At 40.8% G+C, this 14,283-nt stretch overlaps 1 protein-coding gene across 11 annotated transcripts in view; it reads left to right on the top strand.

Moving 5' to 3' along the window:
• The window catches only part of UNC80 (unc-80 subunit of NALCN channel complex), a 318,404-nt gene that overhangs the window by 102,010 nt on the left and 202,111 nt on the right, over positions 1–14,283 (top strand). For all 11 annotated transcript variants that reach the window (XM_077448370.1, XM_077448371.1, XM_077448372.1 and 8 more), the window contains 2 exons: positions 289–422; positions 4,048–4,213. In XM_077448370.1, coding sequence (XP_077304496.1) covers positions 289–422; positions 4,048–4,213 — 300 coding nt within the window. The remainder of the gene's footprint in view (positions 1–288; positions 423–4,047; positions 4,214–14,283) is intronic.

The raw sequence follows: 14,283 nt of genomic DNA, 5'->3' as shown, positions 1-14,283 counted from the left end.
ACTTAGGTACCATTTTTAGAAAACCATGTTAAGTCAAGTTGATTGAAAAAAATATATAAACTTTAGCAATATGTAATAAAATGAGAAACAGACAAACATTTACCCTAACTTCAGTAAAAAGCTACAAAATTTGGGACTGGCAACCCTGGATCCGAAGCCTAATATATATGTTCTTCTTTCTGACCCATGATGGCTGATCTCTGGTGTTTGATGTCTGGTTATGTCAGTCTCATGATGGTACAATTTTAGGCATCCACTGCTCCCCTTACCAAAAATATCAATTTATAGGTTCCGTAAACCCTACAAAGTGCGGCTGTCCTTTTGCTCTGAAGATGTCTGCATGTCAGCTACTCCTGGAGATCACCACTTTCTTAAGGGAAACATTCCCATGCCTGCCCAGGCCTAGGGCTGAGCCTCTTGTGGTATGTCAAATGCAACAATATATAACTTGATTTAATTTTTTTCAGAAACTTTCTAACAACAGTAGTAGACCATTAGAAATAGATCAAATTCAAGTGTTCAATGTAATGTCTAACAGAATTCCATTTTGTAAAATTAAGCATAGAAAGCTTTTTATGTTGCATATCGTAAAGATTAAATATGATCTAGAAATAATGTGTAATGTAAAAACTGATGTTAAGTAACTAATACAACAATCATCTTATGGACCATTTATTGATACAAACTAAAGGGAGAAACAATAAGAGCCATATCTATATTTTATACTATGATTGGAAAATTAAATGTTTAATTAACATCATTTAACATACAGCAAACATCAGATAGATGCAGATTTAAAATACACATATATGAATTGTTTACCTGCAGAAAGATTTTAAAATAGATGCATGGGATTTTTTTTTCTCCACAATCATAATTACTAAGGTGGATGCAGCATTGGTCCATAGGCTTTAACACTGAGAACCAAGTGATCTAACACCGCCGATTGCTTGGTTCTCAGGCAGTGGTGGCAGATGGACCCCCCCCCACGCCCCTGTCACTCCAGCCCACCACCGCACACCATACACCCCCCACGGCTCTCTTACCCTGTGCTGCTGTCTACAGATGGACCAGCAGGAGATAATAGGGGGTTCTGTGTAGGCTCCAGTCTCGCAGGGTGATGAAGGCGAACATGAGATTGCCAAGCAGGCTGATGCAGGTAATCATGCGCAGGGATGCCAGCTTGATGAGGTCAGTGGGGTGAAGGGATGTGTTGCTTTTCTAAAGTTCCTGACCATCCATGAAGACAACAGCTGCTGCTTAAGCAGGATTCCTCTCCGAGTCGCGGCTGGTGGGTCGGTCGGTCATTCCTCAGCATCTGTGCGTCTCCTCCCTCCTCCTCCTAGGCCAATAAGATTGCTTCTCCTTTCGACCAATTGGGAAAACGGGTTTCAGGGCCCGCTTTCTGATGTGCTTAAAAAAAAAAAACATTGGAATCCATGAATCCGGCAATTTGCATGTAGATTAGGGCCACCGCTGTTCTTAGTAGACATGTGCAAAAGGAAAAAATTTGTTTAGTTTCGTTTCGTTTTAATTCGTTAATTCATTAATTTCGTTTAGTTATATTCGTTAACTTCCTTAAATTCGTTTTCGGATTTCGTTTAGTTTTCTACCGAATTCGAAAAATCGGCAACATTCGAAAATATTTCAACCAAATTCGAAAATATTTCTACCAGATTCGAAATGATTTCAACATGATTCGACATTATTTCAACCACATTCGAAAATATTTTGTGACCCGACTTTAGGGCCATGTATCTCGGGGTCACTTGGTGCTAGACACTCCAAATTTGGATATGTTGTAGTGTGACCCCGAGATATGTGGCCCCAAAATCGGGTCGCAAAATGTCATTTTCTGCTCTAATAACTAATAACATTTTGCGACCCGATTTTGGGGCCACATATCTCGGGGTCACTTATAGCTAGAAACCCCAAATTTGGTATTCAAACACAGTAATACTAGCACTACAACATATCCAAATTTGAAGTGTCTAGCACCAAGTGACCCCGAGATACATGGCCCTAAGTTCGGGTCACAAAATATTTTCGAATGTGGTTGAAATAATGTCGAATCATGTTGAAATCATTTCGAATCTGGTAGAAATATTTTCGAATTTGGTTGAAATATTTTCGAATGTTGCCGATTTTTCGAATTCGGTAGAAAACTAAACGAAATCCGAAAACGAATTTAAGGAAGTTAACGAATATAACTAAACGAAATTAATGAATTAACGAATTAAAACGAAACGAAACTAAACGAATTTTGAATGCAGTTGAAATAATGTCGAATCATGTTGAAATAATTTCGAATGCATTCGAAATTATTTCAACATGATTCGACATTATTTCAACCACATTCGAAAATATTTTGTGACCCGACCTTAGGGCCATGTATCTCGGGGTCACTTGGTGCTAGAAACTCCAAATTTGGATATGTTGTAGTGATAGTACGATTGTGTTTGCATACCAAATTTGGGGTTTCTAGCTATAAGTGACCCCGAGATACGTGGCCCCAAAATCGGGTTGCAAAATGTCATTTTCTGCTTTAATAAATAATAACATTTTGCGACCCGATTTTGGGGCCACATATCTCGGGGTCACTTATAGCTAGAAACCCCAAATTTGGTATGCAAACACAATAATACTAGCACTACAACATACCCAAATTTGAAGTGTCTAGCACCAAGTGACCCCGAGATACATGGCCCTAAATTCGTGTCACAAAATATTTTCGAATGTGGTTGAAATAATGTCGAATGCAGTTGAAATAATTTCGAATACAGTTGAAATAATTTCGAATGCGGTTGAAATAATTTCGAATCATGTCGAATTCATTCGAATTCATTCGTTATATTTCTTTCGTATTCGTTGTAATTTGTTATTTTTTTATTCGGACATTCGGATGCATCCGAATGTCCGAAAGATGCAAAATTCGGCCGAATTTCGATTCGTTACGAAACGAATTGCACAAGCCTAGTTCTTAGGGCTTCAGGAGCAGAGAGCTGGTGACTGTCACTGTTCTCTGCTCTGCCCCCTCCTCACTCACTGGAGTGCTGGGCTGTGGAAGGGGCAGGGAGGGGGAGAGGCTGAGCCAGGTGCCGGTCCAGGCATGTGGGTAAATCCCAACTCCATTGTCGCGATGTTGCCAGAGCCTGGACCGGCTCTGTGATGTCAGCAGACAGCGGGATTCAGAACTGCACTCCTGTGATCCATAGAAGGAGTACAGCCAAATGAGCTTTGGCTGTACTTCTTCTTTAATTCTGTTCAGTTGGCATTGTGATTTACACAGCTAGTCCACACTACATACCAAATTCATTCATTCAATTCATCACATTAGTAAGTAGTGTAGTGAGCAGGTAGGTGATACAGGAAGCTCCAAAGCTGCAATGAGAAATTATGGTAGCCACCGCAGCATGCAGCATAGCAGGGATTTGTGAAATACGATACTGTATGAACAGAGATACACTTTCTTTGGCAGAGATTTTCCATATTTAAAACTGTTTTCAGCTTTTTTCCCAAATTCCATTTACTGTGTGATACAGAAGAGCTTTAAGAAATCGCTTTCCTAGGCAGAAGTGAAAGTTCACGTATACTTTGGAAAAAGAGGTCCTCCATTTATAATGATCATATAATTATTGTTGTAATGGGGAAAATTAGCAAAAAGGTCCTGTGTTGCCTTTTGACGTTAAAAGGTGATTTCTGAACTCAGGATATTTATCATTGTCCCTGCTGCCTGACTATTAAAAGTCAGAATGACATCCAGAACTCCAGCATGTAGATTGTACAATTTCCTACAGTTATTTCATCAGTCCTGTCCCCGCATTGTGTGCACAACTAAAGGCCTTCTTGTGTGAAAGCACATTTTGCATATGTATGATGAGAATGAGAATATATGAAAATGATCTCTGAATGGTTGGATTATTGTACACAATGTCCCAAATAATATTTTTAATGTTCACCCTTAGTAGCCACAGCTTTGAAAAAATGAATTCACTAATAAAGCTAAGCAAAGGCAGACTTGTAACACTGTTTATGACCCTGCATAAGGATCTGGAGACTTGTCGACTTCGCCTGGATCCAGAGATGGACCGGCACAGATATGAAAGGAAAATAAGTTTTGCTGGAATCCTTGATGAAAACGAAGATTCTAAAGACTCCCTGCATAGTAGCAGCCACACCCTAAAGTCAGACACAGGATATGAAGAAAAGAAAGGTATGGGATATAAGCAACTCATTAAAAACAATTTTAAGTACACAATGTTTATTGGCTTTCATCAGTGTGATTTTTTTTTGTCAATGGTATAATTTAAAGAGAACCTTGCGGATCTGACAAAGCAGGAAAAGACAGCCAAATGTCCAGCCAGGTGTTAAATTGGGTTTTATTTATAATAGAAGTATGTTGTTGTTTTTTTTATTGGCCAAGTATACTTACTTTGGTGGATGCAGCGTGGGATCGATGCTGCATCTGCCCCCTGCCGCCTCTTTACTGAGAACCGAGCCACCGAACACCGCCGATGGCTCGGTTTTCTCACCTCCCTGAGTGGAGAGCTGCTCACTGTCAACCAGCAGCTCTCCTGCTCTGCTCCTCCACGCTGACTGGAGCACTGAGCTGTGGAGGGGTGGGGAGCGGCCATCTCAGTGACTCGCTGAGACTGTCATCAGTCCAGGCACCTGGTGGATCCAGACTTTGGAAGTTGGGATGACGCGATGCCTTGATTGATCTTGGTAACATCAGCAGAAAGTGGACTTCGGACCGATCTCTACTGCAAACGGGTCACAGGAGTGCAAAACGGATTGCACTCCTGTGACCCAGAGGAGAAGCCCAGCCAAATGAGTTCAGGCTGGACTTCTCATTTAATGTTTTTGCCTAAATATCAGGACTTCATTACTTCTATATATAGCCATTAGGCTGATTTACTAAAGGCATATAGGGTTTTCACTTTGCAAGGGAATTTCACCTTAGCTTAGAGAATGAGGTGAAGCTCTGCTGACTTCTATCATCCAGCCATCATTTGTGTAAACAAATATACAGCTTTTTAAAATTTTCCTTGCATGTGAATTAGGTAAATCTTTACCACATTTACTAAACTAAGGGAAAATTCCATTGCAAAGGGAACAATCCATTTGCATTTAGTAAACAGTGTGGGGGGGGGGGGGGGGGCGTTACTATAAGTGATGCATACAGAATCTAGTGCAGCTGTGATAGTAACCAATCAACTTCAGATTGTTCAATTAAGCTTTGACAATAAAACCTAGAATCTTATTGGTTACTATGCACAGCTGTACCAGATTTTGTGTGTTCCAGTTTAACAAAATCTCCCTCAATGTCTCTAACCACCCTGTCTTATTCTGGGCCATGAACATGCTATGTAAAGTACAAAAAAATACAAAGTAGCCTAATCTTAAGTACTTTTGATTATGTGAAACAAAAGAATAACATGAGTCAATTATGGGTGAATAAAAAAAAAACCTTACTTCCCAACTTGTCTCATATAAATATACCATATGCAATAAACAGTGGGGCATTGGTTTGCCAGTAGATATTTACTTTAGTTCATAATAACTAGAGTTATAGAGTAGAGCAGAGGAAACAGTCATGTATTAAACCAGTAACTATTTGATGCAACGTGAAACTTAAAGTAACTTTGTCACCAGGTCTAACATTTAATTGAAATGCTTGAAATGCTTTTTTTGGGGATACATCACTCAGTCATCAATGTGTCCAAAGAAACTGTTACTTTTTTTATTTACAATCCTTGAAAAAGTAAAGCGGCACTAAACCCTCCGGTCCTTTTGACCCCTTTCACACTGCTGCCATTTTTCAGACTCTATAGCGCTAAATATAGGGCCTGAAAAATGCGGCTCCATTCACTCCAGTGTGAAAGCCCAAAGGGCTTCCACGCTGGAGCGGTCCTGCCAGCAGCTTTTTTGGAGCAGTGAAGGAGCGGTGAACTCACCGCTCCTCCACCGCTGCTCCCCATTGAAATCAATGGGGCAGCGCTGTGATACCGCTGGCAAAACCCCACTCTGGTGGCGTTTCGCCAAACTGATTTAACCCCTTTTTTGGCCACTAGGGTTTAACCACCCCTCTACCGATTATGCCTCTAAAACAACGGTAATGCATCGCTAAAAATAGCGCCACTTTACCGCTGACACCGGTGGCAGCTCGGTGTGAAAGGGGTCTTACAGATAAGAAAGCTGCCATCTTACTGTTTGATGTGCAGTTGTGATGGTGCTGCACATGTGATCAGTTATGACATTAGCTATTTCATTGCTTGACTTGAGTTGGCTTGGTTGGGAGCACCAGCAGCTGTGACAGTTATGTTTCACGGCAAGGCTTGAGTGCAGTCTTGGTAAATAGTTAAATCAGCGAGTTTAGTACTGCTTTAATAGGAATTGAACAGTTTGGGAGTGTCGAATCCTAACTGCCAGTTTTCCCTACACTACATTACCCCTTCCTGCAAAGCTCCCCGTGGACACTGATAGCGAGAGCCATTTGCACATAGTTAACTGTAAGGAAAGTTTTGTCACAATGCAGCCCTGAAAGTTATGGAACAACTGCCCTTTGCTGTCAGAACTACATGTTAAAAAAAATTACTTATGTCCCGTACACACGATCGAAATTCGGATGAAAAATACCGCTTTTGAAGCGATCATACAATAAGCGGATTGTTAGTACAGAGCTTTCAAGAGCTGATCACAACAGTTCATCCGATATCATCTGATTGGACAAGCATGAAAATATATCTTGTATGATACCAGATCGTACAATTTTCATTTAATCTGTACAGTTGTCTTCTGAAAATACATTACAAATACATTACAACATATGACATCACTTCTGATTTTTTATTCTCTCGTACGAGAATTTTCGTAACTTTAGTAACCTCTCCATTTTCGATATGCGACTAGCATGCAAATAAAACGGACGATCTGTCATTCGATTATAGGATCATTAGGGGACACCTGCAAGTATGTCCAACTCTCAGTTTCAGCACTGGGAGAATCAAAAGTATCAATTTTGAAAACAGGAGCCATTTGCTCATAACTGTAAGGAAAGTTTGCTATCATGCAGCTCTGTGAAAAGACAATAATCATGAATACCTCCGCACTACCACTATCAATAGTCTCTAAGTGCAAATTATTGGGTGCTGCTCACATACATATGCATTCCCACACGTGAATGTCCTGGGTTGCTTTTGCAGTGTGTTTTGGATCATTGTCCATTTGCACTGTGAAGCACCGTCCAATCAACTTCTCGGCATTTGGCTGAATTTGGACATACAGTATATCTTTAAACACTGCAGAATTAATTTGGCTATTTCTTCCTTCTGTCACATCACCATAAACACCAATGACCCAGTGTCACTGGAGGCCACGCATGCCCATGCCATCACACTGCCTCCACCATGTTTTACAGATGATGTGGTGTGCTTTGGATCATGAGCTGTTCGAAGCCTTCTCCACACTTTTTTCTTCCTGTCATTCTGGTACAGATTCATCTTAGTTTCATTCATCCAAAGAATGCTTTTCCAGAACTGCTCTGGCTTTTTTAGATATTTTTTGGCAAAGTCTAATCTAGCTTTTCTATTCTTCAGGCTTATGAATGGTTTACACCTTGTGGGAACCCTCTGTATTTGCGCTCATGAAGTCTTCTCTTGATTGTAGACTTTGGCAATGATATGCCCACCTCCTGGAGGGTGTCATTCACTTGTCTGGTTGTTGTGAATGGATTTGTTTTGTTTTTAAAGCTTTATGCTGCGTACACATGATCGGAAATTTGGTCAGCAAAAGATTGAGAGCATGTTCTCAATTTTTCAGTCGGAAAAAGTTCCTATCCGAAAATGCATTCGTGTATATGCAATTCTGACACGCAAAAACTCATGCATGCTCAGATTCAACTACGAGATGAAAGCTATTAGCTACTGGCTATTGAACTTCCTTTTTCTAGTCCTGTCATATGTGTTGTACATCACTGCGTTCTTGATGGTCGGAATTTGGTATGACCGTGTGTAAGACAGCTTGAGTTGTTGGGAAAACCATCAGAGCTTTTTCCGACCAAAATATCGATCGTGTGTATGCAGCATTACAATGGCCTGTTTCACTTGCATGGACAGCTCCTTTAAACGCATGATGTAGGTTCACAGCAATAGATTCCAAATGAAATTACCACACTTATGCCAACGTACACACGATCAGAAATTATGGTCTGAAAAAGGTCTGATGGTTTTCCCAACGGAATTCCGCTCAAGTTGTCTTGCCTACACACGGTCACACCAAATTCCAACCGTCAAGAATGCGGTGACGTACAACATGTACGACGGGACTATAAAAGGGGAGTTCAATAGCTAGTAGCCAATAGCTTCTGTCTCGTAGTTGAATCTGAGCATGCGTGATTTTTTGCGTGTCGGAATTGCATACACACGATCAGAATTTCCGATAGAAAGTTTTTCCATCGGGAAAATTGAGAACATGCTCTCAAATTTTTGCTGGCGGGAATTTGGCTAAATTCCGATGGAGCATACACACGGTCGCATTTTACAACGAAAAGCTCTCATTGGTCTTTTGCTGGCCGAAATTCTGATCGTGTGTTTGCGGCATTAGAAGCAACTCCAGACCTTTTACCTGCTTAAACAATGAAGAAATAATAAAGTAGCCTACACCTGGCCACAGAGCCGGGACAAGGGGTGGGCAGGAGTGGCGGTTGCCCCTGGCGCAATGGTTTATTGCAGGGGTAAGGGGCACCCTGACCCTAACCCTAAGGGAAAGGGGGGGGGCAGTTTGGCATCTTTGCCCTGGGCGCTGGATAACCTTGTCCCAGCACTGCCTGGCCATGAAACAGCTTTTGATTCAATTGTCCAATTACTTTTGGTCCCTTGAAAAAAGGGGGTGGTGGCTATTCTTAAGAGCTGTAATTCCTAAACCCTTCCCCCATGTTAGATTTACATACCCTCAAATTAAACCTGAGAGTGTGCGCTTTCAGTCCATATACATTATATAACTATAGATTGAATATGTTTTGGTAAATACCTGAAAAAATTTTGAAAATTGCGTTTGTGTCCAAATATATACAGACCTAACTGTATGTATTTTTCATATAACATATAAGGGAGCACTGCATAATTAGTTATAACCATTATCATGCAGCTCTGACACTTCTGGACAGGGTCTATTCTATTAAGACCCCATTCACACCTGAGCGTTTTGTAGCTTGACGCCTGAAGCTACAAAACGGTGGAGGGGAAAAAATCCATTATTCTCAATGGAGATGGTTCACATCTGCACTCCAAGTCCCCTGAAGCCCTATGCCTGAAGCTCAAACAAGTTCCGGACCCTTTTTTGTTGCGCGAATCGGGCTGATTTGGGTGTTTTTCTTCTTTTAACATTGGTGACCTTTTGCCCTGCACAAATTCGCGGCAAATCGCGGTAAAAACGCCACAAAAATGCTTGAAAACGCTACGCTCAGGTGTGAATGCAGCCTAAAGCAGTACTAAACCTATGTATTTAACTTTCAAGGCATGCTGTGAATCATAACTGTCACATTAGCTTGTGCTCTCAGCTGAACTGTCAAACCATCAAATGGTGTCATAACCAATCACAGTGCAGCACCATGGCAACTACAGGTCAAACAGAAGGCAGCTTCCTTAGTTGTAAAGGAAAGGAGGGTTTAGTTCCACTTTAAATTTGCAAGGGTTGTAAACAGAAAAATAATTAAATAGAAAAAGTAATGTATTATTTGGGTTTTATTACTAATATTGGTGACAGGGATTTAAGTGTCACCACTTAAAAGAGTGTTTAAGTGCAATTGTCTATGAGCCCTTCACACCAGTGCGGCTTTGAAATCGCACTACTTAAACCCTTACTTAAAGTAGTGCAGGAATCAATATGAGTTGCGAAAATTTGAATGGTTCCATTGCCGAAAATGGGTTGTGATCTGTCATGCAATTTGGAACTGTGAAATCACATGACAAATTGCACCAGTGTGAACAGGGGCTAACATTGGATTTGACAGATTTCTGAATAAGCTATACAGATGTACAGTTTATAATGCCATCTATGTCATTTGAGAGTATTAATGCAAATGGCAAGGATTTATATTGATACCAAACTGTGCAAGTGATTATTTACAGCTGCTGTTTAGCATTATTTTCAGATATTTTAGCTCAAACTACCTGTCTCACTGTATATGTTCAAGGGGAAAAAAAAATTACAAGATTGGACACTTTAATGTTTTAAAATGATATAATGCTTACTGCTATGCCAAAAGGCTTCTCACAAACTCCATTGCTTGTAAAATTGATTAACTTCATTTTCAACCTCTCTGGCCTCCAAATTTAATCTAGTTATATCAATTATCTTAAGTCTTCTCTTGCTACTTAAAACCAACCCATCTAACTCAATACTGTTAATGAATAAATGCTACAAATGAAAAATGGCAGAAATGTTTAACAGTGGAGGTCAGAGTACGTACAAATTATATATAAGTATGTTTTTGTGCCACTTTTTGTGATTTTTAGGTGAGTGGTGTCATTTTATTTTTTATTTTTAAAGTTTGTATATCATATTGCAGAAAGTGTGATGGAGGCTGGCTTTGTAAACTTTTTATACTTTACTGCTTTCATGGAGGAATGGATTTTGGAGGCTTAAAAAATGCTTAACAAAGTGTAAGAATAGTAGGTAATTTTTAGAATCATAAGCCTTCATTATCCCTTCACTAATGAAAAATTGTAACCATTTACTAAGCAGCTGACAATTACATGTAATGTTTATACAACACAACTTGGCTTCCTTTCATCAAATTCCTTCACTCAATTAATTTTAAAATGTTATAACCTGTATGCCTTTATTGAGTCATATCTTATTTAAGTTGGCCCAGCATAACTATGGATTAATACACTTGTAAGGGCTTTCTCTAACATTCAACGATGTTTCTAACTAGTTATGACAGCAATTAAGATATATATGAATCTTGTATAATGATAGTAAAAAAATAAAGAATGGCAGTTTTTAATTTAATTTAATCTAAATAAAAGGGGACATTTCATAGTGGCTGTGTGTGTGCGCACGTATGGTGGAAACATTAGGTTGAGGGCTCCCATTACAGGTTATATTTATTGGTCAAATTTAGTGTAAAATATCTGTTATGTGGACAAAAATACAAGATCCAATACTTCTGAAAATACTGGTTACCTGCAAATGTTTTCTGAATCACAGACCTGGAGAATTAATGGGGACTCAGATCTAATCTGCATACTCATGGCATGTCATTGACTAGGAAAGCATTTAGGGTCAACATGACAAGTAGGGAAGTAGTGTTTTCAGAAGTAGTTTCGCAATGGGAACCCCCTTTTTTTTCCATGCCAGGTACCCTTTATGTGCTGTGTAATTATTATTATTATTATTATCAGTACTGTAGCAGTTTTGTAGCTTGTGTCCCAAAATACACCAATCTTATAGAAGTAAACTTGTACTCAGAGCATAATATATTGTCATTGCTTGAACTTTAGCTAAGAATACTTGTTGTCTAACTGTCGTTGGCCTCAATGCTTTCGAAGACACTGACCTGGGACAAGCATGCAGAATGGAAAAGTGAGAGTGAAGCCAAAAGTCTTAAATTGCATACTTGCTCCAGTATAACGCAGAATGTACTAAAGCCATTGAATTAGTCAGGGAACTAGTATTTGGAAAAGCTAGTAGTTGCAGACTTTATTTACTCAGTACACGTTTCCTTTGAAGTGAATGTGTGCTTTGCCCATGCAGGTAATGGTAATTCCATCCTTGCAAGACAAAACCAGAGAAAATTACCATCTCAATTTACCAGCCAGTCTGCTTACCAACCGAATTTACCTGTCTAACAGTATGCGTTAAACACAGGGGTTTCGTTAGCACACATTTACAAACGCATGCATAAGTTGCAGTGCCCCTTCAAGGCAGGTATTACCTGCAGTCCTAACCCTTGTAAATATACGAGAGTCTTCAACAGTGGAAGCACATGCATTCTAATGGATAGATAGAGGGCAGGTGGGCCTGGAGGTAGCCCAGTCCTCCTTCAAGGCACAGGGACACACTGGACACCTGGCACATAGCACAATATAATAGCAGCAAAGGTGTCCAGTGTGTCCACTCACCACTGTGCTGGGTGTCCATGGTGCCCCTGTGCCTTTAAGGAGAATTGGTGAGTTGAGCTGGGAATATTCTCTGGTTTTGTCTTGCATGCATTGCCCTTCCATGTGCTCCTTGCTGTGAAGGCCAGTAATAGATTTGTTTGTTAATGGTAATGCCATCCTTCCGTATTTTTCCCTCTAACCTGGCTGGTCTGTTCAGTCACCAAGAGTGAAGACAGCCCTGTGTCAGCTCTGAAAACAAGAACAAATAGTGTGCTGGATTCTGATTTTTTATGGCAGCACTCCACAAAATGGGGATGGCCTTAGGAAAACGACCCACAGTTGTGAATCCACATACATGCAATCCAATGAGAGTGCCAAACAAATGTCCAAGAGTTCAATGTAAATTAACTATAAAATTGATTCAAAGCAGAATAAATCCAATGTTCAGGTTACCAAATACACTTCCCCTTTATCAGAACTTAAATAAAAAAAATGAACAAAGCATATCTCTCTGTTGTGTGTGCAAGCCTCAATCCAAAGAACTTACTCTGGTTCCTACCTGCTCTTTCCTCTCTCTCCGAGTCACTCATGCAGATAGCAGCCCCCCCACCCCAAGCACACAGCAGGTGACTGACAGCCTTAGCTTGCCATGTTTCCCAGTGAGACTTTTTATAAAGTCCATTCCCTTTACTCAGTTCTCAGATTACACTCAACTCAGCTCTTTGTTCTGCAATTTGTAATGTTAGTTCCCTGTCCCCTGCCTGCTAGAGCTAAGAAATGCTGTGTAAAATGTGTGCTTTAGGAGGCTGTAGAGGAGAATGCTGCAGATAAACGGGTACAACTTATATAGGAGGATGTTTTTTTTTTTCATTTGTGTGTGTATCACCTGAGGCTACTCACTTAGTGGGTATGTGTAATGGTTACAACCACTTTAAGGATTTTGACAGATTTTGAGCAAAGTTACAGTACAGATTTATATGGTGTCTACTCATCTGAATTCATTTAAGCCCAGTTAAAATCCTTAAGCCCTGATGAAGAGGGAGTGTGTTTGGCTACCGAAACATATTGGGTTTAATCTGTTAACTGAACTTGTTATATTTCCTCCTTCCCGCCCCCTCCCCCCCCATGACTTTACCATTAAGATCAACAGCACAGCCATTGGTCCCTCCACACATGCCAGGGTGCTGGGTGTAATCTTTGACTCTGACCTCTCCTTCAGCCCCCACATCCTATCACTGTGTCACGATCAGGGGTCAGGCTCGAAGACCAATTGCTATAGCAGTTGCAGGACTACCACTAACCAGTAGGATAGGAACACAGGCAGTCACCCTGGCAGATGACACAGGCACACCTGAGGTGCGGAGTCTAAGTACTAACCGGTTTTCACCAGAGCTCCAGATGGTGGAGATGGATTTAGCTGCGTGTTAGTACCAGGTCGCAGTCCTCAGGATCGCCCCACCAGGAGGTGAGCAAGCCGGGGTTCCGTAGCGGATGAGCCGGTAAAGATCAAACAGAAACATGGTCAGTAAGCAAGCCAAAAGGTCGGTAACGAGTTGTTGCAGGTTGGGAACAGGCAGAAGCGTAGTCATGGAACAAGCCAAGGGTCGATAACGAGCAGTAGCAAATGTAAACGGCAGCAGGGAAGACAGGAGCGAGATACAGGCTGGAGACAGCACAATATTCTGGCTACCCAGGAGTGCAGAGACATGACTTATATCAGGAAGTTCATGGGAGGAGCAAAGAGTTCAAGGTTCAGCTGAAATCAAGGTATAAGGCAGGGTTGTCTAAAGATTCTGACAGGGTACTGTCCAGCATCTCAGATAGCTCATAGAGAAGATTCATTGCTAGACACAGCTGAGGTCCCGGGTTCAAGTCCAGGTCCTGACACATTGGCTAAATCCTGCCGCCTTAACCTCCGCAACATCTCCAGAATTTGACCCTTCCTGACTAATGACACCACAAAGCAACTTATTCACTCCTTGATTATTTCCTGCCTTGTCTACTGCAACTCTCTTCTTAATGCTCTACCCTTATGCAGGTTATCCCCCCTTCAGTTTATTATGAATGCTGCTGCTAGACTAATACACCTCACTAATTGATCTGTGACTGCTGCCCCTCTCTGCCAATCCCTTCACAGGCTTCCCCTACCCCACCATATAGAATTCAAAATGCTAAC

Source organism: Lithobates pipiens, unplaced genomic scaffold, assembly GCF_037356315.1.
Source record: "Lithobates pipiens isolate NorthernLeopardFrog02 unplaced genomic scaffold, aLitPip1_a1.2 Scaffold_22, whole genome shotgun sequence".
NCBI lineage: Eukaryota > Metazoa > Chordata > Amphibia > Anura > Ranidae > Lithobates > Lithobates pipiens.
This window is presented reverse-complemented; position numbering and strand designations above follow the sequence as displayed.